Genomic DNA, 25,102 nt, shown 5'->3' with positions numbered 1-25,102 from the left:
TCAGGTTTAAAAAAGCATATTAAATAGTAATAGAGTGTTTATATATGTGTAATAACTATGTTATAAGCGTCAGATCAACCAATAGGGCTGTGTTGTCAGTTATTTCTCAAATGCCTCTGCAGACTATTATATTTGTTTTACGTACAATTTATTATTTTTCTTTTATTATTTATTGACTTATTTATTTTTATGATTTCATCGTCCTATTTCAGGCCTGGTCATGGAAGGAGACAGTCCTCGAGTCGGGCACATCCGGCCGCTACACAGTTGAGACGGTGAGCACCGAGGACGGCGTTCTGTCCACCCTGACGATGAGCAACATCGTCCCTGCTGACTTCCAGACCATCTACAACTGCACAGCCTGGAACAGCTTCGGCTCTGACACCGAAATCATCCGCCTCAAGGAACAAGGTGGGAGCCAAGGTTCGCCACGTTCCACCTTCTCTTCTTCATGTGACGGCTCTTCAGCTCACTATTTCATCATTAACATTTATTTAGCCTTGTTTTCCTGTGTGCTGTGTTAGACCTGTGTGGGGGTTAATTAGTCTTTTGTTTGTGACTGGCAGCCTTCCAGGATAAAATTCCAAATAAATAGAAATTCATTAAAAAAAATAAATAAGTACACAAACTTTATCATGGTAATAGTTTTGAAAATGATAAGTGTTCCTTACTTTTTTAAAATGCATTAATCTCCACTAGGACTATTAATTCATGCTGATGTTATGTAATGAATTTGTTTCAGGGACATGTCAGCAGTGTAGAAATTTCATTTATCATTGAAATGTATTTATTATACAGTGCTCTGTGTCATTTTCTGCCAAAGCTACTTAACGACCACAGCAACCTGGCATCGTTTTTTTTTTGCTCCATTCATGGCAGTTTCTAAAGGAAAGCAATCTATTTGCCTCCAGAAAAGCAAACTGTGGTTTCAGCTCACTAACTCTTAAATGAAAATGTATGGTTGTTTGTACTTGAGAGACATTAAATAGACATTAATTGCAGAGGACGAGGCGATGGTGGGTTTTGCTAGTTTGTTTATAGTGGGAGGGTATAATTAATGGTGCATAGGTGTTGGTCATTCTTCATTATGGACTTTTCTTCTTCTTCTTCTTCTTCTTCTTATTATTATTATTATTATTATTATTATTATTAATTGTTTTCATGTGGGACATGAATGCAAATGTATCTGGCACTACAGTTTAACAGCATTAAGAAAACAAGCAATGAAAGCAAAATGTTGTTGTTCTTAATGATCTACTACAGCCAGAGTGTTTGTTGGTGCTTCTGTCAATTACTACAGTGTTGTTGCAATCACACCTGCCATTTAACGCTGCATACAAATCAGTTCGATGAAAATGAAGGAGATTTTGACTCAGGAGTTGTAAAAGCTGTAAATTTTTGTTTTTTTTTAAAGCTGAATATATATATATATATATATATATATATATTTTCAATTGAAGCTGTTAAAGGAGAAACACCTCCACAGAATAACTCACGTAACTTGATAAAGTGGTGACAACTAACATTTCTCACACATTATCAGCCTTGCTCTGTTTGGTTGCTCTTTTTGGTTCACTCCAATCTTGGATTGATGTATTCGTTTTAAATGACACAGCAGCGTTCTGCCTCTTGATGCTCTCTTGTTTAGAAGTAAAAGCCAGGCTCTGTGCCACTGTGATTATTTGTTGAATTGACTCGGCTTGTCCATGCTGTGTTATTGTAGGCGGCTATCATTTGTTGTCCGCAGAGTCTCTGCCTGTGGCCGTGATTATCGGCGTGGCGGTGGGAGCTTTCGTCGCCTTCATCGTCCTCATCGGCACCATCGGGGCCTTCTGCTGCACACGTTCTCAGAGAAGTATGTGTCATAGCACAGAGCTCTGTTCACCTTCCTCAGCAAGACAGAACAGTGTGTGAGGGTTCAAGTCATTTCACACACTCCATGCTTTTTTTTTTTGACATCGATCTCTCTTTCTTTCACACTCGCCTTCTCTCCATCCCGTTATAAGGCTCGACCATCCTACCATTCTCCAAACCTGAATAGCTCATCCAAGTTATTAAAGGAAAACTCCACCCTGAGACACATGAAATATGTTTATACACAAATATTTGTGATGTGTTTAGTGATTCTGGTGCTAATTTTGTTGATCAGAACTGCATTTTCATTACTCCTGTGAGAAGTTAGCAATTGTGTGCTGCGCTGATGTCACAGGGGGATGTTGCTAGCGCAGTTACAATGTCATGTAATAGGAGAAAAAAATTATTCCCAAACATACAGAATAAAATCTCAGGTTTCACTGTGAGCTCTGAAAAACAAAAGAGAAAGAGCTGCTTTTCTTACTCACGATTTCCAAGAATATTGAACGTCATATTAATGAGAAACCCAGCACAGTAATAGTGGAGACATTGGAGCAAATGCACTGCAGCTATACAATGCAGTTGTGATGAGTTACAGCAGAGTCTCAGTTCAGCTAGTTAGCGATCTACGAGATTACGAGCATCATGGCATTGACGCTGGTCTTAGCATGAAAGTTTAAGATCTGTTTGAACAGAGTGTACAGAGGTATGAGGTGAGAGAGCTTTAGCATTCATTAAAAGACTATAAAAGATTAAAAGACTAAAGTGCTGCTGCATCACTCTCTTTAGGCAGAGATGAAGAGAGGGCTGAATCCCACTGGCACCACTTTCAACAGGTAGTCAAACTGCATTGTGGGTAATGTAACAAAAATGAAAATAGACCAACATGTAAATGAAGTAATTATTAACAAGTAAATAAGTAATTACTTGTTACTAAAAATACAAAATAATTCTATAACCTTGGACGCCACTGAAGATCAGATGTTCATTCTAAAGACTAATATTCAAGTCATTCAGGGTGGATTTTTCCTTTAAAAGGCCTTTTAAAGGAAGTTCAGGAAGTAAAGGTATAGCTTGCAGGAAGTGTCATGGGAGAAATTGCTAGCGTTGAGCATGTTGTTGTTGTATACTGCAGAAGACGCTCACCTGGTTATGCCCTCCCTCCCTGCCTCGATCTGTGCTCAGCAGAGAGAACTTTCAAGCAAAATTAAAACAGAAAGTAAGCCCTCGTTACCTGACTATCACCAATTAACACTACAAACAGTGCTACTGACGTGCGTCTGGACTGTGTTCTTGAGTTGTGGTGCACATTTGCTACACGCTTTACTAACTATATCATGTTAGCATACAGATACAGAGACACAACCCAAGCATTGTGAAGTTGCATGAAAGAATTGCATATATTTGTTTTTTTAGAGCAGTTGATATAGCATAGTAACACAAACATCTGTCTGTCAGACCTCAAAGGCGTCGTCTCGACCAAGAACGATATCCGCGTGGAGATCGTGCACAAAGACCACAACGCTGCGCGGGAAAATGAGGACCATGCCGCCATGAAGCAGCTGATGGTAAGTCTTTTCTTAGCTTCACCAAATTTTACCCCTCCCTGATTTGCACCAAACAAACGCACCAGCTCATTACGCCTTCTCCTGTCACATCCTCACATAATGAATGCTAATCATCTGCACCCCAACACTAATAACCCGCATCCAGAGCTAATGCTAATACCAAGCCCATGAATAATGCAGTTCGAGATTGTGTGTGTGAGTGTGTGTGAGAGAAAGCCCTGATCGCCTGAAGCCCTATATTTAGCCTCCAGCCTGCCTATCCCGCGAAGCCGGCGAAGCAGCTACAGAGATGCCAATGATCAAGTGGCCTGGGGCCTTTTTTTCCATAGCGCCTCTCGGAGAAATGCTGTCAAAATACACGATAGCACCCTCTTTTGAAATCCCACTATGTGTTCTGTGCTTCCCTAAGGCCTTGCAAACAACACTAAGATTCTGCTTAGAGCTCAGGATGTGATTATGCCTAAGGCTAAATCTGGGACATGTTGATGAGATTCTTGGTGATGAGATGAAAAATATTGATGGGAAATTGACAGCTTAATTTAAGGTTACTTGGCAATATCATTAAGTAAATTGACACTGGATATAATAGGCAGGGGATGTAGGTTATGGTTTAATACAACAGGGTTGTGTGTTTTTGTTAATGCCCTCAGATTGAACGGGGAGAATTCCAGCAGGAGTCTGTTCTCAAGCAGCTGGAGGTCCTGCAGGAGGAGGAGAAAGAATACCAGCACATCAAGGTGAGCATTTGTAGGGGGTTGGAGCACAGTTTGTCCAATTCCAGATCCCAGAACAAACTGTTTATCCATCAATTCTGTGAAGTCATTTTTGAAATAGTAATAACATTTACAGTCCAGAGCAAAAGGCTGCACAACCTTCATACAAAATGAGAATTAGAATCAGATTCAAAATATAGAAACAGAAGCGGAATCAAAATCGAAATATAGAATGAGAATTTGAATCAGAACCAAAATCCATCATCAGAATCAGAATCACAATCAGAATTAAAATTAGAATTGGACTTAGCATTCAGAGTTGAAATTAAAACCAGAATAAGAATCAAACTACAGAATCACTATACAGAATCAGAATTAGAATGGAAATGAGAATCCAAATAAGCATACAGAATTAGAGTTAAAACCAGGATTAGAATCACTCTACAGAATCACAGTTAAAATCAGAATTAAAATTAGAATCATAATACAGAATCAGAATGCGAATGTGAATGAGAACTCAATTAAGAATACAGAATTAGAGTTAAAACCAGAATTAGAATGAATCTACAGAATCACAATTAAAATCAGAATTAAAATTAGAACCAGAATGCAGAATCAGAATCACTATACAGAATCAGAATGCGAATGTGAATGAGAACTCAAATAAGAATACAGAATAAGAATTAGAATCAGAATACAGAATCACAATCTTTTCTGGACAAGGAATTCCTCTTCATGTACAATATGCAATTTTATCTGTTTATAGTTACATTTAATGATGTGGAACATTTGTGAAACAGTTAGTTCCTGTTATCACTTATAGCAGCTATAACAAGTCATCCCTTCATCAGCGCTCTCTTTTGATTAATTAATCTCTTGATTAATCAACACCTTCTGACCAATTAGAATTGAGAAGTAAGCATCTTGTCATAAGTTTTAGATTATTGTCTTGTTACAGGATACACCTTTGAATAGTTTGTCAGATAGAGCTACACTTGCCTTTTCTTTCCCTCCCCACACACGTAAACCATGGGTGATTCAAACATTTGCTCTTGTCTGTATTTACTACAAAAACAAAACATAAATGACTTTACAACGTGTTCTACTTCTAAGCTCTTAAAGAGTGCATTTCCAGGATATAAAGTGAAAAGGTTTGCCAGTGTGCATGTGCCCAGTTAACAATGCCTAAGCAGGATAAATGTAGTCACTGCACGGCCACCCGAGGAAAATTGTTTCTTCTGAAATGGAACTTTTCATATTACTAGCCAAAGTTTTATTTCAGTGAGGTTTATGGGGTGCAATAAAAGCCTCATCAGGATAGATGGTCTATGACTGGAGCCGAGTGCCTTCTTTATATGAACAGAGTCTATGAAGAGCTGCTCTTGTCTCTGCCTTAAATCTACCTTTATAAATCTCATCAATCTGACCATAAACACACCAAAAAACATGCTGTAAATCAAACAGCATCCATCAGTCATACTGAACAGCTATAATATGCATATAAAATATCGAGTCTTTTACTGTGATGTATTCTAGACGGCTTCTCCTCTGAAGTGTCCTGTATTTATTCTCTTTATATATTGTACAAATAGTCAGCAGCTCTGGTGGCTGCTATATCATCTTTTCATTCATTTCCCCTGGGCTTTAGCCTCTATGGGTATATAAGTGAAGGAGCAGAGAGATACAGAGCTGAAACACACACACACACACACACACACACACCTCTTTGTCTGATAAATCCTTCCTTGGGTTGTCATAGCAGAGTCATCTGGGAGTGATTATTTTCCCTCCCATGGGTTCTTGCCCCTCCCCACACACATACGCACACACACACACACAGACACACACACGCACACGCACACACACAGCCGCTTGGCAACTTAGCAACTGGCCGCAGTAGTTTCACAGTTCTCCGATTACACCTTTTCAGTGTATTTGGAAAGACACAATTTTCAGACCAATTAAAGTCGATCGTGTATAGTTTAACAGTAACTGTTGCACTTATTTGTGCTGCCAGGAAGTGAAACATTGAGAGCTGATTAATTAGCAAGGAAGGAATTTCTTTCTTTCTTTATTTATTGTTTTGAAATTACTGTGGAAGACAGTAATGTTAAAACTGACACTGAACAAGACAACTATCTACTGCTCCCCCTGTGCTGGCTGATTGCTTATTTCTCTTGACAGGTCATTATTATTGCAAGCTCAACCTCAGGGAGATTTTAGACATCCAAAACCACAGTTTTTTTTTTCTTTATTTCATCATTTAGAAAAAAAAAAGCAATAAATTTAACTAAAACTACTTTAGGAATCTTTTGAGAACCCTTAACCTTCCAAAGAACCCTTTAGAAGAATTGCCCTAAAGAATGTTATCATAGTCACTACATTTTTTTAGAGGGTTATTTGGAAGGTTAATGATTTATGGTTAATGATGACTTTTTTTGTAAGATTCCCAGAAATTTATATCAGGATTTGTAAAACAACTAAAAATGATTTAGTATTAATATATTCAGTGGGTAGCATTGCTGCCTCACAGCTCCAGGTTCCCTGGTTTGATCCTGAGCTCAGGTTATTTTCTGTGTGGAGTTTCTCATGCTCTCCATATCCTTGTGGGTTTCCTCCGGGTTCCTCCGGGTTCCTCCAGGTTCATTGGTTTCCTCCCACCTCTTAAAAACGTGCCGGTAGGTGTATTGGCGACTCTATATTGCCCCTAGGTGTGAATGAATGTGTGATTTTGTGTGCATGATGCTCTGTGTTGGACTGGCATCCCATCCAGCATGTATTCCCAGTGTTCCTGGGATAGGCTCCAGATCCACCACAGCCATGACCAGGATAAAATGCTTACTGAAAATGAATGAAGGAATATATGTAAAGCTTAGTGTTAGCTTTTTTTCACTCACTCATTTACTTTCAGTAACCACTTATACTGGTCAGGGTCATGGTGGATCCAGAGCGTATCCTGGGAACACTGGAGTTGGGAATACATCCTGGTTGGGACACAGAAAACAACTTCATGTCTTTAGGATTTGCTACTCCAAATTAAACCTCACCAAGGTCAAGATTGTGGCAATAATAAACTAGCATGAATGGATGGTTAATGGTTTTAGCTTTCTAAAATGTCCCTACTTGGAACCTTGTCTGAAAGGGAAATGTTTTGTTGTGGAGTTCTACATCGAAACTCTAGAGGGACAAGGCCAAATGATGTACACACTTATTTCAGTGCCGTATTTGTAAAAAATCACTGCTAAATGTGTAACTTTTTTTAACATTTTTACAGCATTTAGCAGACGCCCTTATCCAGAGCGACTTACAATTATCTCATTTATAGAACTGAGCCATGTCCACAATTAATGTTTTGTTTTCTTCTCCATGTTTCATTCTCATCCAGGATCCCACCAATGGCTACTACAGCGTGAACACCTTTAAGGAGCACCACGGGACCCCCACCATCACGCTGGCTAGCACCCACAACAGCACCGAACTGCGCCGTGAAACCTCCACGGGCAAGCAGCGAGTACCCACAGGCATGTCCTTCACCAACATCTACTCAACCATTGGTGGTGCGCCCAACCCTCGTTTGTACGAGTATGGTGGGCGCTTCGTCCTGGGCACAGGCAGCAGCTCCATCGAGCTGTGTGAACGCGAGCTGCAGCAGCGTGCATCCCTCAGCGACTCAGGTTCCTTCATGGACACGCAATGCGACAGCAGCGCCAGCAGCTACGCGCACTTCGACAAGGACAGCAAGGCCTCGGCCTCGTCCTCGTCACACCACTCGCATTCGTCCTCGCAGAACTCGGACCTGACGCGACCCCTGCAGAAGCGCATGCAGACTCACGTGTGACGACGTCTGCAAATGATGTCAGGAAGCAGATCAAGCACACAAGCTCTCTTTTTCTTATTCTTTTTGTCTCAGTAATGTCATCATAAGAGCCTCGTACAACGCAGCTTTGGAAAAATCTTTGTGGTCGCGGTTCCAAATGCAGACAAGTCAAATACCCTGAACTGAGAAGAAGCACCTTGAGTGTAGTACTAGTGAGAAACGTCTCAGCTACTGTACAGAACGCCGAAACAGGATGAAACCATGCTGACAAAAATGACAAAACACATGCAATGTGTGGAAAGCAGATCATAAAAGAATGGAGGCCTCCAGAACATGAACAGACTCTACAGCGCTGTTGACACCTCCAGTCCATGATGCCTTTGGCAGCACAGAAAGACAACATCCTGATTCTCTTGTCTTCTCTTGCTCTCTTGTACAGTAGACCTGTCTAAGTGAGTGTGTATTATTTGACAGTAACTCTTTTTTCCCTTTCCCCCACAGCTATGACTTTTACTTCTGTGTGGATGGAAACTTATAAAAAAGAAAAGAAAAGAAAAAAAAAATGAGTTTGCCTACAGACTTAATCACTGTCAGTCAATATAGTTGGATTCCAGTCCTTCTGGATCCAAGAGATATATAGCTCTCGGCCATTCTGATAATATCTGTACATTATTCATTTTTTTTAATTTCCTTGCTGTCTTTTGTCAGTCTGATCGTATGTTTTCTTCTCTCTTTCGTGATTGTTGACTTTGCTGAACTTAACAAGGACTTACAAATGGATGATTTGATCTTTTTTTATCTAAGATGATGTAAAATGCACAGGATGTTTTGGCCATAAAGTGGGAACAATGCAAATATTTTTGCTACTTCGTTAATGAAAGAAGGCTCAGACAGTGTGTGGCATGACATGGTCTTGTGAAGCCTCATACAAACCAGTGACACGATTTACACCATATACACTATTTACCTTTCTGTGGCTTTTAAGTCTTAGTATATAGTCATGTTGTTTACACTGACTGAAAGATTAATGGCTGAAAACCCCTGGACGGAGGGAAAACATTCCATCTGCTCTCACAGCCTTCAGACTGTACTGCAGTACACCTGCTCACTGTTTTAAGTGAACTGTCTGCACACTGAGATGTACCATTGAGACTCTGATTTCATTCTAGATTTGTTTGTACGATGTTTGCTCTTTTTTTTCAGTTGAGAGCACTTAAATTTACTATGGATTACACACACAAGCACCTGTACTGATGCACTGTACAAACAAGAGCCAAAAGCAGAGCAGGAAGTAGTAAGAAGATGCACAATGCATGATGCATGCCAGGTGCAGACTGAGGCAAGCAGGTGCTGTTTGGTACGATTACAGCCTCATCTACATGATATGTATATGTATTACACACACTGTTTTGCCTGTGAGGCTTTGAGTAGAAGAAATTCCAAGTTTCTGATAAGGCAAGGACACCAGATAAGAATACACAGGATACCAGGTTTCTCTTTTCGTCAGCCGGCTCAACTCGCGTGCAGTGTGAGAACTGAGATTAAACATGAAGTGATAGCTGCTAGGGGTTGGACAGCTAGTCGACCAGTAATTTAACATTAAAATTACTTTTTTCAAAATTAACCTTTTCCATAGTTAAAACAAAAACTGATTCAGGACGTCACTATTTTAGGCTGTTTTTTTAGTGCAGTTAAATGTTGATAAATAACAGCAAGGAATGCATCAAACTGCACCGCAACTAACAGATCTAACCACAATTACTAGCTGTACAGGGGCTACACTTGCTTCTTTAGGCTACATGGTTAACAATGAAAATAACAAATCAGTGTAATAAATGTCCAAAATGATACACTGCTTTTATCATATTACACTATTTAAAGCCACACTAATTCTTAAAATGCACTCGCATACTCAGTTGAAATAGTTGATTCTGAAACTGAGAGCACACAACATGGAAGCTTATGTCCATCAAAAGACCCCTTCCTTAAAACTCAGTGACCGGCCCTCTTTCTGTGTAGAACGCAGTGTCTTAGGCAGCCACTGGGAGGTTTTTCCAAGCTGATGACCTGGCAGTTGAACCACTCTGTTCAACTTTGTCCCCAGTAGCATCCGAAAAGGACTATGGATCAGCCTCTAAACTATCGGAGTTGCATTGCATAGTGATGTGCAAATGTAGCTCTGAAAACACTCCCTCACAACACTGGTCTTCATGAAGGAATTCATTATGCCAAAGTGAAGGAAAAAAGGATAAAGAAAAAAAAATTGATCCAAATTGGTAAAGTGATAATGATCCATTAAAGCAAAAGAAAATAAAAGAAGACTTTTCCCAGCATAGTCTTAAACAATGTGGTGTTGACTGTATTCTGAACTGGTTTCAACTATTATGAAATATTTTCAGACTAACAAATTACATTTAATCTGCTTTACTGAGCATCTGTGTTACTGTTTTTCCACCACCCCAGCTAGTCAACAGCTCCCAACAACAGGAACTAGTGAATTTACTGGTCAACTAGTCAATTAGTATATGCAACCCCTAGTAGCTAGACAGTTCGGTGTGGAAAAGTTACCTGAAAATTACACTGGACATTTGTTGATGACTGCATCATGTAACACCCTCCTGCCAGTCTATACCGCTCACATTCCATCGGTACAGCGTAGATAACTTGATCAAGAAATCTAATGCCAATGCATACTGTTTCAATAGAACATTAGGCGTGGGAACAGTCAAAGCCGATCCAGCCTCAATTACAAAACCGGTTATTTTAAAAGGTGACACGAGACAATAAGAAAATGATTAAACATATTTGTGTTTATTCCCGTCATCACTGTAAAACACCTTGCTCAATAACAGCACAATCATGACATTGTTGTAGATAATGATGCTAAATCAAGTTCACAATGTATAGAAAGTGGGAGTTTGAAATTTCAGTGCATCTCTATGGAAACTGTGAAAGAATATGGAGCTGGCAGGATGTGTGGGCTTGCAATTATATGTATGTTGCACATAACAGTTAGCTAGTGTGGATTAAAATGCTGGTTAAAATGGAAGCAAAGTCTGCTTCAGAGATTCACCCTGTGTGAACTGAACTTCAGACAGCACCGTCTTATAAAACATTCATGTACATCGTCTGTGCAGTTTATGAAACATGTTGATGCAAAGTTTCCCTGTTGCAGAAAAACTTTTAGCTCGGTAATGACTAGTTCTCATGATTTTGTTGCTATTTAACTTTGTAGAGGTATAGAATGTTCAGAGCTCAATTTTAGTACTAGAGTCCAGAGCACTTTGGCAATCTCCTTCCTTTAATACAGTAAATAAACCTGGTAATTAACTGATTAGTTGAATCAGTTATCTTGCAGGGAAATCACCAAACTGTGCTGGATTCTGGGTTTCCAGGGCTGGAATTGGCTGGAATTGGCCAGCTTATGGCCTAGGGGTCATCAACTGTTGGGCCACAGCCCATATTTCAGTGGATTAAACCAAGCACTCAAAAAAAAAATACTGCAGCAGAAGCGAGAAAGAGAAATTGGACAGAGAAGTTGCATTTGTAATCAAGTGAATACCCATGCTCTATACTCTTAGGTTTCCTCAAGGGTTCTCTGGATAGTTATGGATATTTGCTTCCTAAGGTAATACGTATTTACAGTGGGCTAAAACAAAGCCAATTAGGATTCTAGATTTATATTTGCTACCAAGGGTGTCTAGAGCTTGGAGGTGATGGTTTACTTTCAGTAGAAGAAGAAGATAGAGAAAGCAAAACTGTTTTAAAAAATTTCCATTGTTCAATTAAATATATAAAACATTGATATGACTTTTATTGGTCTATCTCCCAGCGTGCCATCGTGAAGTGCATTGTTATAAAGGCTCTTGCGTGCAATGCACCATCTGTGAATGGGTCATGAAAGATTTATGAAGGATATGTTAGAAACTTATTGCAAATCGTTACAGTTTGGAGTTCTTTCACTACCCCTCCCCCTTTTTTTTCAAATAATCCATCTGCTATAACAAATTATTCATCAGATAGTGAATCAAGCAATTGATCAGATCATCCATTTACTTTCTTTTTAATCTTCCAATGCTTTTGTTCTTTCTTTAAAAAATCAAATTACTGACTGCTAGATTTTCAACCCACATCTCAGCCAGTCCAGGGTTTTGTTATGCTCCAGTTCCCAACATGTCAATTAGTTAATTAAAGGCTGTAAAAGCTTGAGTAAAGTGTTTCACCATCAATTATGCAGATGATACGTTTTATAATCAGCTTAAAACTCTGACCGAACCTTTGCAGGTAGGTCAGGTGTTTATTTCGGTCATTACTCCACTAACAAACCCGTCATTAGGAGGAAGGGGAAGACTGTATCCTGCTTATTAGACCATGTAAAACATGTTCACTGTTCTAACACCTCTGCTCAGCTCATGAAGATCCTAAGAATAACAGTGAAAAAAATACAGAAATGTACAGTGCATGATTTCCATCATCATCTTTCATAAGACTACTGTAGAAGTGTCATTTAAGTCAAATCAGCATTCAGGGCGCAGGCGCGTGAGATGAGTCATAAGATGCCGCAAACACTTTCCATAGCATTATATTTGCATTTCTGTAAGCTTTCATACATGAGTGCTGTTGACTGGGTCTAATTTTACAAATGGATTGGTGCCCACTGCAAGGCTTAAACACAACAAGCCTGTTTCACTGCTGATAATACAGCTCACAGCTTTCCATGTGCTTTATATGAATCCCTAATGCTCTTTGTATATAATTTGCTGTTATTTACCTTTCTTCTTTAGTTAGTTTGGATATTAGAAGGCGAAATGTCATTGACACTGTACAGACATTCACTTTTTTTTTTTTGTAGTTTCATAAGAGAAAGTGGAAAACGTGGAGCTGGACATTTCTAAAAAAGAGACATTTGCAGATAATTTCTTCATGAATTTCTTTTTCCACTTTTTTTTTTTTTTTTTACACAAACCATTACTGTAACTCAGATGTTGGAAAATTGTGCTTCTATTAAACCATTAATTATGAGTTAACCTTGAATAGGAGCACATGAATTCTATCATTTTTTTTCTGCATGCACAGTGTACAGTGTTCTTGGATACTGAAAACGGTGGATTCATTAGTTCTGTACACCATTTTATCTTCCCAAATCACTGAAGCTTGAAGCAGTACATGTAGTTTCATAAGACAACATTAGCGTTTAAGGAGTCCTTGTTTGAACCAAGCTGGAGCTGAATTTGCCCTGAAAATGGCCGTTTACAGATAATTTTCTCTTTTGTTTCAGTTCATGTTTTTTTTTTCATTATCCTTACATTTTTTAACTATATATTTTTAAAACTCATTACTGTACCTACTAAACCATAATTTTTGAATGATATCAATTATTATTATATTGGTACAAGATTTTGACTTGCGTCACTAATTTGCTAATTTTCTTGCTACATGTTTTCACAACCACTAACTCTCCACAGGGCAATGGGCAGGCTTAGCAGTTGTAGCTTTTCTAAATAAGTAATTCATATTAAACGTTATATATGTAATAGCTCTCCACATTTTGCATGAGATCAGGCTGGGGTTATCTGCTCTTTAATTCCAACAATGTGTCCAATAAACCCCACAGCAAATCCAGAGCTATTTTTGAATTGTTCCTCCTTTCCACCTCCATCTTTAAAGCTACTGACAGCATTGTTCATGCAGTCCATCGCAATGCCCTTTAATATAGCATAACAGCACGTGACAATATTTTGCACCATATGGAACAGTTTATAGCACTTATACAGCATGGCAGAAAATATCTATGGCATTAACTCTAACAGAACAGAGCACCCGGATTACAAAGTTGATCTACAGATTGTTTGAATAGTGTGTGTGTGTATATGTACCTTTCTTATCACACAATGCCGGTGGATTTAATCCTGTCCAAATGGGCACTGAGTGATTATATACACTCGTCCAAGCCACAGAGTCAGATAAGGTTGGTGAAGGTTAAAGCGCTGACATGGGGAAAACTTTGGGCTGGATGTGGATGTGGTTGCATGTCCTCTCCATTCCTTTTTGGAAATATTTTCCCAGCCATTGGGTGTACAGTGTGATAAATTGCTTCAAATCTGTCCTGTTCTGCCATACTGCCTGTTTTCCATGTTTTGCTATCATGATGAGTCACTGAAGATGATGAGCGAGATGCAGACACAGGTCATACACTTGACTGGCTAGCTCTATTTCAGGTAATTTCTCTTCCCAGCAGCTATATTGCATCAGTAAGTTGTGTTCTGGCAAACCGTTGATAGTATGAATTCAGAAAACAGAGTGTGTAAATCAGATAGCATTGATGAGTAAAGCCGGGTTTACACTGCATGATTTTGTACAAGAATTCTTTGGTCACAAGTTGAGATCGGTGTTCCTACAATGCTCGCTCACCAGTGGCTTATTTAGTGCCATTGCAGCCAAAAAGAGCCGATAACAAAGTTCTGGCAACCTTAGATTATTATCAGAGTGTGAGTGCTGCTATGTCTCATTCATTTACTAGGTCTTATTTTGATAAGCTTTCTCAATATTAAGACTTAAATAGTAGAATTGTCTCTACAAGTGGCAAAAACAGGCTTCGGCAATTCTAATACCTGTCCTTTGGTCATACAAATCTTAGCCCCGCCAAAGTGACTTGCAAGCTTAAGCCGGCTTTACACTGTGCAATTTTTGGCCCAATTTTACTGTTGTAGACAAAAGACTAGATAATATGACTAAGTAATATGTAGTTTTCATTGGTGGCCAATGTAATGCCATTTCAACCAAAGACAGCCAAGAAGAAAGTTCTGGAAATGTCAGATTTTTTTTTTAAATCTCAAAGTGTCATTAACACTCATGAAAATCCACCAGTAGGAGGATGGCAAAGGATTATGCGAAAATGAAGAAACATAAAAAAATACTAATGGCCATGAAAAATATCCTTATTACCTCAATATCACTTTGAGGAATGTGTCTATACTCCATTTCTCTGTATAAGTCCAGATTTCACTGATCAATGACATAAGCAGAAAGTAGTCATTTTCTTTAATCACAGCTCTATCATTAGAGGATTTTCATCATAAAAATCTGACATGGAGAACACATTATTACACAGAGTGCTTTACATTCCAGCCAAGATTTTAATGGGATCATCTCGTACATTGTAACAAGTAATAATCATAAAAGAGCATTGAAATCACATAGTGTAAAACTTGCTTAACTTTGTATGAAAGCCATGGTATCAAAGCTATCTTGTCTTGGCCTGGTGTTCCTTTCTACACAATACACACAAAACCATGAATCTCAGAATATCTCTGGTCATAGTGTAATTGCCATGGGCATTTTTTTTATGCCTGATTTTTTTTTTTTTTTTTGACTTTTACAAATCAATATCTCGTTAGTCTTTCAATAACATGCTACAGTAATGAAAATGATGTGTACATTGAAGTTGCAAAAATCAATACTTAGGGCTGCAAAAAAAAGTTATATACCGTCATGTCATGGGGGTTTGAAAACAAAGGTTTAACCACTATTTTCCTACAGTGGTTCTGTATATCCATTAAACCTATAAAACAATGTGTTTTACTTGTAATGGTCTGTGATCCTATGATGCTATTGCTCTGTATATTTGAGAAAGAAAAATGAAAAAGATTGAAAAAAAAAACAACAGCTTCGGACTGAAATTATTGTGGTTCTTCTCTGTGTCTGTTAAAGTTAAGCACTTTCAAAGGCTGTGCTTTAGATTCACCATTTGGTAATTAGAAAAAATAAGCATAAAGAAAGAAATAGGTGATCAAACCATTGCTCTGCCCCTCTCTCTATCCATATATTTATTTATATGTATCTCTGTCTCTTTCTACATCCCCTATTCTTTTTATTTTTTGCAGTCTGGAAGTCATTTGATATACAACCCTTTCCTCTGCATTTTTGTTTTTCAATGTAAGAAAAAATAAAAGGGCAAGGTTTTTCAGTAAATATTAAAGAAAACCTTTTTTGTTTATACACACTCAGTCAACTAATATTATACTGTCTTTATGCCGTTCGCAAAGTTCAGCTCATTATAACTAATCTTTGAATTGACAGCTACGATGCTTCTAAAATGCATAGAAGAAAACTAAGCTGGAGACGTGCAGTATATACAGTCATTTTTATTATGTTTGCATATGACAGAAATATTTTACATTATTTATTATCATCTGGTGAAGGTATTGTAAAAAAAAAAAAAAAAAAAGAACAGTATATACGCAGATTATGTATCATATATCATGTGGCAGCAGTGCGATGCATAAAATCATACCGATACAGCTCAGGAGTTTTAGTTAACCATCAAATATGGGGAAAATGGGATCTCAGTGACTGACTGTTTTTTGCTTGTTGGTGCTAGTTTGAGTATTTTATAAACTGCTGATCTCCTGAGATTTTCATGCACAAGATTCTCTAGAGTTTACACATCAACAACAAGGACATAAACACCTTGTTGTTGAGAGAGGTCAGAGGAAAATGAACAGACTGGGTCAAGCAGACAGCAAGGCTACAGCAACTCAAATATTCACTCTTTACAACTGTGGTAGGGACAAAAGCATCTTAGAATGCACAACAAAACAAACCCTGAGGTGAATGGAATTCAACAGCAAAAGATCACATCAGGTTCCAGTCCTGTCAGCCAGGAACAGGAACCTAACACTACAGTGTGCACAGAATCACTGAAAATGGACAGCTGAAGATTAAAGAAACTTCATCAAATCATGAAAACCAAGGAATTATCAAAACAAGTTCTGGAAAAATATCAACCAGAGTTTGGTCATTAAAAACAAATGAATAAATACATGAATACATGAATAAATGAATTAATAATAATACTAATACTACTACTACTACTACTACTAATAATAATAATAATTTCTCAAACTTTGAACATCTTTCAGAGCACCATTAAATCCATTTTAAAAATGGACAGAATATGGAACAACCATGACTCTACCTAGATGAAGCAAATGTCAGAGACATGGTCAAGAGGGGATTAGTCAGAGATGGCAGGATGAATACTTTTATGTAGTAGATGTAGTAAAGTTAAGCATAGCACACACATTTTGCAGAGAAACAGGGCATTTTGGACAAATGTCCTTCATTAGCTGTGCAAGCAAAGTTCTTCTGAGTCTGTAGAAAGTAGAACAGATACCGACATTTATATCTTAGCTGTAACTAAGACACACACTTTAGCTAACAATGCAATTAGCTTCACACTACCTTTGGAACATTTGGTAACATTCATCAATTAATCCAGACAGTAAATAATTGACCAATATTTTGCATAAACTATTAAATATAGATATTTTGGAATATAAGTCAACCTTTAACTTATAGATTAGATTACACTAGCTAATGTTACCATGATAAAATGACATGATATTTGCCTAGCATTACTTAATGCTAATATATACCTTGGTACTGGTTAAACCACAACATAAGAGTAAGGTGACAGTACAACTTTGAAGAATGGCACACTGAATCTATGCAGCCCATCAGAAATGAGAGGACATCTAGTTTTTCGAAATGTCTTATTAAATCAGAAAAAAGAAGACGAAAAAGAAAAAGCGATATCTTTTAAATCATTTATTCCAACTCTTTCCATAGCACCTCGACTGGGTTAAGGTCAGGTGACAGGACAGTCGTTTTATTCCACACAGCACCAACTGCTTTTCTCTCCAAATATCTCTTGCATGGATTTCGAAGCGTGTTTGGGGTCACTGAAAATTAAACTTTCCGAAAATTTCAAATAAAGGTGAGGTGTCCTCAAACTTTTGACAGGCAGTGTACCAGTGTACTTGTTTTGCCTTCTTTTTTTTTCTTTCCTTTTTTCCCCTCCGTGGCTGAAGGGTGATGGTGTGATGCCATATTGGCCAATTTAGAGAATTCAGTTTACTCTTCCACTGGAGCCCCAATGACAATCCGAACATGAGGATAATATTAATAAGGTATCTGCTTTTGCTATTATGCTATTCTTAATAGTACCACATGATGGTCCTTCACCTTGGCAGTCAGCCATTTTGCATAAAGGATGAATCAACCCTGAATTTTGTATAAGCCAATTCAATTGGAAAATTCAGAATAGCTAGTGAGACTGGTGTGGTTATCAGTTGACATATTTATTACTACTTTATCCAACAAAAGCTTCTTTTTCCCTAATGTTGAATAAGTAAGGAATAAAACAAGATAGGGTGTGCTGTTATAGAAAGGTTAATCAATTAACCATGAACTATAATTTTATATCAAATATTTTATATTCCTCTTGTACAAAACTTTTCTAACACAGAAATTTTTTTGTAGTTCTAGTTTATAGTTACATTTAATGTTATGCAATCCCAATCTCACCTGCTCCTGAAGGAATTCTGGCCAATCCCTCACACTCCTGCATTTTTTTTTTCCTCTGTTGGGGTTTATTTCCCAAAATAGAAACAAATGTGTAATTTAAACCACAGCAGCTCTAACCAGGATAAACTTACTGAAGATGAATTAATAATCGTTATAAACCTATTGTGCAGCACGGTGCGAGCACTCAGTACGCTGCCAGATTAATAACTTCTATGTCCCAAGCTTCACATTTGATCGCCTGCATTAAAATAAAACACACGCCTGCTCCTGTGACTTTTTTTTTTTTTTCTGGCTGTAACAGGATCCCATGATGCACACGTCTAATATCAGGTTCACAATTTAGCACTCGAAAGCCTACAAAGAAACCTGTGATGGACTGGTGTCCAATTCAGGGCATTTTCTTGCCTCACAAAAACTTCAAGTATTTACAGAAGTAGATGCTTATTATTCCTGAAGTTTTGATGTCACCATAATCCTCTGTTAAATATGCCACTCATATCTCTGGCTGCAGGATTCCTTCTGAATGAAGCCCAAATGAATGTGCATTCACATAAATAAGTGGTTAAACTATTTTTTTCCCCTGTTTTGAATTACCTGGTCTGATAATTGGATTTGAAATCCAATTTGGCAAAAAAAAAAAAAAGCTCAAAATTGTAGCAGATAGCAGAAGTGGCATTTGAAGCGCTGAAGCACTCAATTAGAGAATTATCTACAGTGGGCTATTACATGGTGCGAGAGAGAGCGTGAGAGAGAGATTAGACGACAGAGGGAGGGTTTTAGCGTTAATCCTGAACCTGGAAGCTTTTGGACAGTTTCCGCGTCAAACAATTTGGATTTATTTTCCAGCTCACTGTGACTCTTCAGAGTCTTTACCAAAGAGGATGTTAGTATGAGTGCTTACTGTAGATCTCATTTCATCAGTAACGTAGTGCAGGTCAGTTCTGATAAGAGCAATGCACGGGATAAGATTGGATTGGTGGAATATGGAGAGATGTCTGATGTCCAGCATTCAGCATGCACATCTGTAGTGAGAGAATGAAGAATGCATCTGAACCACAACCTCTTTTGGCTTCAAAACCCTCTTGGGGATTGAGGCAAGAGGCTGCGACATGAATGTCAATCTTTCATGAAGACTGGTGAGGCTGTAGTCTCCAGGCAGTCATCCATAAAATGCCCATTTTCCCAGTAACTTATTTATTTAAATGCTCCCTTGTAACTTATTTATTTAGATGCTCCCTTGTAACTTATTTATTTAGATGCTCCCTTGTAAGTTATTTAGATGCAGTTCTTTTTAGCAAAACACTTTTTTCATTAAACATCTCATAAATTATTATTTATGAGATTTATTACTATATATTACTAAAAAGGGCATTATTACAGCTTTAAGCTTCATATATTTTTTGTATTGCAGCAACTTTTTAGAGCGTCTACCAAATGCCAGAAATGTAAATGTAAGAGCAAGATTGCAGTTGAGCCCAAGAAGTGGATTCAAGTGGAGCATTTCAATTCGATTCAGTTCAATTTTATTTCTATAGGACTTTTAACAACAGACATGGCCAGAAAGCAGCTTTACAGAAAACTGGATGTAGATTAAATTTCTAAACTCTGAGCAAACCAGAGGTGACTGTGGCAAGAAAACAACTCCGTGAGGCAACACGAAGAAGAAACCTTGAGAGCAACCAGCCTCAGAATGGAGCCCATCCCATTCTGGGTGACACCAGATAGTGGGTTAATAAATCATTACTCTTCTACAACTCTATACTGTGAAGCAGGGGTGCAAAACTATGGCCCATGGGCTGTATATAGTCCGTGTGACGACGCCCGTATGATGAAGTGTCAAATACAGGAAGGGAAAAAGAACTCATAAAAGTTACTGATCTATCTACTAGTTGTCATCTTCTTGCTTTTATTGACGCCTGCCTGCAGTTACTAATTTATACATTATAGGTCATTTGTTGGCATCATTTAGCACCATTTCCCAGTCGCAAGAACACATACAGGTTAATCTACTCATTCATGCTAGAATTAGTGCATTGCACAATGTAATGTGGATTCTGAATGTCGAGTGTTCCAGGAGAAATGGACAAAGGCATAACCCAATTATTTAAGTGACTTTGCCCAAAGAATATAATATTTGAAGGCATTATGAAACCAATCAAGGTAAAAATCACAGCTAAGTAGCTAACTACAGCTCTCCGAAAGCAACAGTCTGTTTTCAGTCATAATCGTGAGGTAAATAATGCTGCGGTGAAAGCTAGCAAATGTCAATAATAAAACTTGTAGCATTTTTTTAAAAAATTTATTTATTGTTATAAAATTACAGAACAATATGTTAATAATCTGCATTGTCTAATTTAGGCATATGAATATGGCAGTCACTGATATCCATTTAAATAAACATATAAAATAAATAAAAAACATATTATTAATAAAAACTGATTGGATGTATTGGTGTGACCCCTTTATTGTGAGATTTGGCCCCCAAATTCAAGTAACTTTGCCAAACATTACGAAGCGTATCATTACAGCAGCAGTTAATAGGTACAAATCTACAGTATCCAAGTGAGACTGAAGAAAGGGTGGGAGATCAATTTTTTAGGGGGAAAAAACATTATTAGAGTATCCGTGTAGGACCAACCACAGCAGCAGAAGGTAAGTCACAAGAGTAGAAGCATTTTCATTTTTATCCCAATGAACTATAAACATCTGTGCACAATGTGCAGCTTGATTTAAGCCCTAAACACTGATTTATTGGCCACTCCATCTCCTCCAGAAATGAGTATTGAATGGTAGCGAATAGATAAATAAATCCACTATCTTGATTGCAAGCGGTCTGCTGTCGGAATCCGGTGGAGCATCTTAAATGGATTATTGATCCCATGACCTTTCTTTGGTTTAAGGTTTTCTCATGTTTGTTCCTGTGATGTTGACTTAACTCATGACATAGACAGTGGGATTGATCAAACATTACCTCTCTGTATTAGACTGTTAATTACCCACTCCTGTTTAGCCATGAACCGGGACAGTTAAGAATAAACAGTCCCACTGCTTCACCGGTTCCTGCTGAGAGAGCCAGCGCTCTGACAGTATTAGACATTACCATTGTAATTGTTTCACAAAGTTTGGAGAAGGTTATATTGAACCGGGCCCATTTTGCCTGCTGATTCATTGCCAAATTGATTCAAGGGACAATTTCAACAACATAATAACGCATTGTCCTCGACACTTGAAATTACAAAGCGAAATGAAATCAATATAGCTTTTCTCAAGTTAAAAAAGGCAATACTCATTTTCAAACAGGAGAAATTATGGCACATATTCCACTTAATTAAATTTTCAGTCGTGCTTTATGCATTTGACAAGGCAGGGAGGAAAGCTCAATAAAAATTAAACTTTACAGTCTCAGGAGGAGGGAGGTTTACTCTTGTTAATCAACTGTCTATACTGTGTGACAAAAGCAGCAAATAAACTGTAATGCACTGTAAATGCCTGTTTGGGATGTTGCTCAGTTGAAGCATGTAGAGCTGCTTCAGAACAGCAGTTAGGAAACAAAAGGAAAGTGACCTTCAGCGCTAACACTTTGTAATTGCAGTCGTGATTTCTGCACAAAAAATGTTGCCTCCTTCAAATTGTTTTTCAGTAGCATTTCAGCATGCTATGTTGATTCTCTTGCAGTTTTCCAGAATATTCTGTCACTGAGGAATATATTTCCTTGATGCATTTAACAGTCTTTCAAAATTTTATTTGTCACTAAAGTAAAAATCCACCTTGAATGACTTGCAAAATTCAGCTTCATAATAAGCATGTGATATTCAGTGGCATCGACGATTTACTTGACTTCTTCCACTGGTTCATAATTTCCTGCATTACCCACAATGCACCTGGACTACCTGCTGATAGTGATGCCAGTGAGTATTATGCTGCATTCAACTAAATGTCGCAAATTGTATTTCCCAACCTCTAGCCAGGACAAGCCAAAGAAAACAACTTTTCCTAAAAAAAAAATTCCTACTTGTCAATTTGGGGTAGAAGTTCCTTCCCAGTTTACAGTGTGACATCAAATCAACATGGCTGCTCACAGAAGTAAACAATTCCATAGGTTATGCTGTATATACAATTATTTGCTTTAGATCAATCAACATACAGCTATAATCACTTGTTAAATCTATAACATTGACTTTACAGAGTCGCTGTGTTTGGAGGAAAATGTACAATCACTCATCACATTTAGCTGGCTAGCTTGTTGCTAACAAAAGACAAACATGGATGTGGCCTTTTTTTTTTTTTTTTTGTATGTCAAATGTGCCAAGGTCAAAAAAATTGTCATTCCAGTCGACAAATTATCACTTACGAGGCAAGTCAAATGCAGCATTAGCCCTTGCATAATCTCTACCTAAAGAGAGTGATGCAGCAGGGCTTTAGTCCTTTTAGTCTATCCACTCGATCATTATCACTTAGATTACTGTAATATTTGAAATTGTTGACCGTCCCCCCTATTAAACCCCATTGTAACTGTGCTAGCCATGAAGTTATCAAAACATTTTTTGACCTCCACATGTAAAACTGCAAAGGTCACAATTAAAACACTCAGGCTGGAGTTGGCCATGATGAAGGATGATTTATCACACAGTGACTGAGACGATGGCAATCCAAGAGACTCTTTTACTGTAGAGTAGAATGGAAGTGTGTTCAAGGACGTACAATGGCTAAACAGTGCAGGACAATTTATCAGGTTGAATGAGATATGCCCCTCCAATTGTTTGCCCTCTAAAAGCTGAAACATAACTGGTGTGAAGTGACTGAGCTCCACTTTAAACATGGTAGTGAGCTATGAGAATGTCATACACAGCCATGTCACACATGGTTACAGTGCTACTAGTACTATTACAAGTGTTGTGAATGGATTCACCTGAAGTTTTGCCATAATGTGTACTGCTAACATGTTGTATTTTCCTTGGTGTATATATGCTGGATAGTGACAGTCGGGGAACAAGAAGTTAGTACCCTTAAGGAAAGTAGTACTTTTCTTACACTGTAGTAATAAAAATGTCCAAACTCAGCAGAAACTTTAAAACAGGCTTAGCTCTGCCCCACTTTGCACAATAATGCTATGAAAAGCTTGTTTCTTGCTAGATATGCCAATTTATGTCATTTAGACATGGGTGTTAATTCCTTTATAAATCTTATAAACCACATGCACCAGTGTGCAAATGCATAAAATCACCTTATATTAAAAAAAAAAAAAAACATCTCTCAAGATTCATAACCAGAAATCCCCAGATTGCCTCCATTCATGCAATGTTAAGTACTGGATTTATGTTAGACTTGATACTGAATAATGGCTTTTTGATATTTTTTTCCACAGTGCATGACATTTTTCTTGATTAAAGCAAGCAAAAATATACATTCACCAACCACTTTATTAGAAACACTTGTACACCTGCTAATTTGTGAAATTGTCCAATCAGCCAGCAGTGCAATGTATAAAATCACACAGACACAAGTCAAGAATGTCAGTTAAAGTTCACATCAAACATCAGAATAGGGTAAACATTTGATCTCAGTGACTCTGTGGTATGGTTGTTGGTGCCAGGTAGGCTGGTTCGAGTATTTCAGAAACTGCTGATCTCCTGGGATTTCCTTGCACTGACAGGAAGGCTGCAGTAACTCAAATATCCACTCTTTACAAACATGATGAGCAGAAAGGCATTTCTGAATGCACAACAAGGTTTTTAAAACACTTCACCTGGTCTTTTTCCAATGTTCAAGTGTCCAGTTTTGGTGAGTCTGTACCCACTTTAACCGCAGATTCCTGTTCTTGGTTTACAGGAGTGGTATCCGACGTGGTCTTCTGCTGTTGTAGACCATCCATCTCAAAGTTCGACACCTTGGGACCAGGAGATGGTAGTTTTGCTTTTATCCTGGTAAATCTAAGTAAATGCAATAGCATTTAACATTGTTGAGTCCAACAAGAAAATGATACAAAAGAATCCATTCATTCTCTCTGCAGTCACTTGTAGATTTATGACCAGATCTAAAGAGGCCAATTGCATGAATGAACTTTATTAATGTGGGTCACAGTAGGCATGCACACACACGCACTTGCTTTCAGATTAATGGATGGCAGACAGAGCGGGAGCATGTGTGACGCGTCATTGTGCCACGTTGGGCCTCATTTCCCCCCCGGTGGAGGCAGATGAGTCCTGCCTGCCCACACTGTTTCCCCTGCGCAGCTGTCACAGCCACAGTCACTCACGCTGGCATCTCCGTGCCCAGAGGGCACAGCCTGGCTGGCGGAGAGAGAGAAAGCAGAGGGGGTTTATACTGGGTCACAGATGTGAAGAACTTAGTCAGAGTCTCACAAACGGAGGAAAGGGGACGATTCATTCAGGGTCACAGGGAAGAGGTTGTACTGGGGCATCTGGCATGGCATGGGTCAAGCCCAAGGCTCAGATGAGGCTATCGGAGAGTGTAATAATGTCTTAATTGCATCTCGGCCAGACTCTATTGGGTTATTGGCACACAGGCCAAAGAGGCGTGACTAAGCTAGCGGTCAAGGCGGTGTTCAGGCAGACTCTGGAATCTATGACTCACTCCTGATAAAAAGAATAGCCTTCAGAGGGGACACTCGAGATCTGCAGCTGCTCTCACAAAGATTTCTCTTACGCCATAATCACATACCGAGTCAGTTAACATGCAGAGCAAAATAGCTTGCATCTTTAATGGCATATTAACAGTTGGTAGTATATATTTTTTATACTGTAACTATCTTTAATGTTTTT

At 38.3% G+C, this 25,102-nt stretch overlaps 1 protein-coding gene across 7 annotated transcripts in view; it reads left to right on the top strand.

Annotated features, from left to right (window-relative positions):
- Positions 1-12,979, top strand: part of kirrel3b (kirre like nephrin family adhesion molecule 3b) — a 200,831-nt gene extending 187,852 nt beyond the window's left edge. Inside the window, exons 11-16 of one of the 7 annotated variants that reach the window (XM_053235207.1) lie at positions 213-411; positions 1,748-1,855; positions 2,990-3,073; positions 3,313-3,422; positions 4,073-4,159; positions 7,521-12,979. In XM_053235207.1, coding sequence (XP_053091182.1) covers positions 213-411; positions 1,748-1,855; positions 2,990-3,073; positions 3,313-3,422; positions 4,073-4,159; positions 7,521-7,973 — 1,041 coding nt within the window. In that variant the 3' untranslated portion in view covers positions 7,974-12,979. Of the gene's footprint in view, positions 1-212; positions 424-1,723; positions 1,856-2,989; positions 3,074-3,312; positions 3,423-4,072; positions 4,160-7,520 lie in introns of all 7 variants that reach the window. The other 6 variants (XM_026927410.3, XM_053235206.1, XM_053235204.1 and 3 more) reach the window with 6 other exon arrangements.
- The last annotated feature ends 12,123 nt before the right edge of the window (positions 12,980-25,102 follow it).

Source organism: Pangasianodon hypophthalmus, chromosome 6, assembly GCF_027358585.1.
Source record: "Pangasianodon hypophthalmus isolate fPanHyp1 chromosome 6, fPanHyp1.pri, whole genome shotgun sequence".
Lineage (NCBI taxonomy): Eukaryota > Metazoa > Chordata > Actinopteri > Siluriformes > Pangasiidae > Pangasianodon > Pangasianodon hypophthalmus.
The sequence above is the reverse complement of the archived record's forward strand: the minus strand, read 5'-3'. Positions and strand labels throughout refer to the sequence as shown.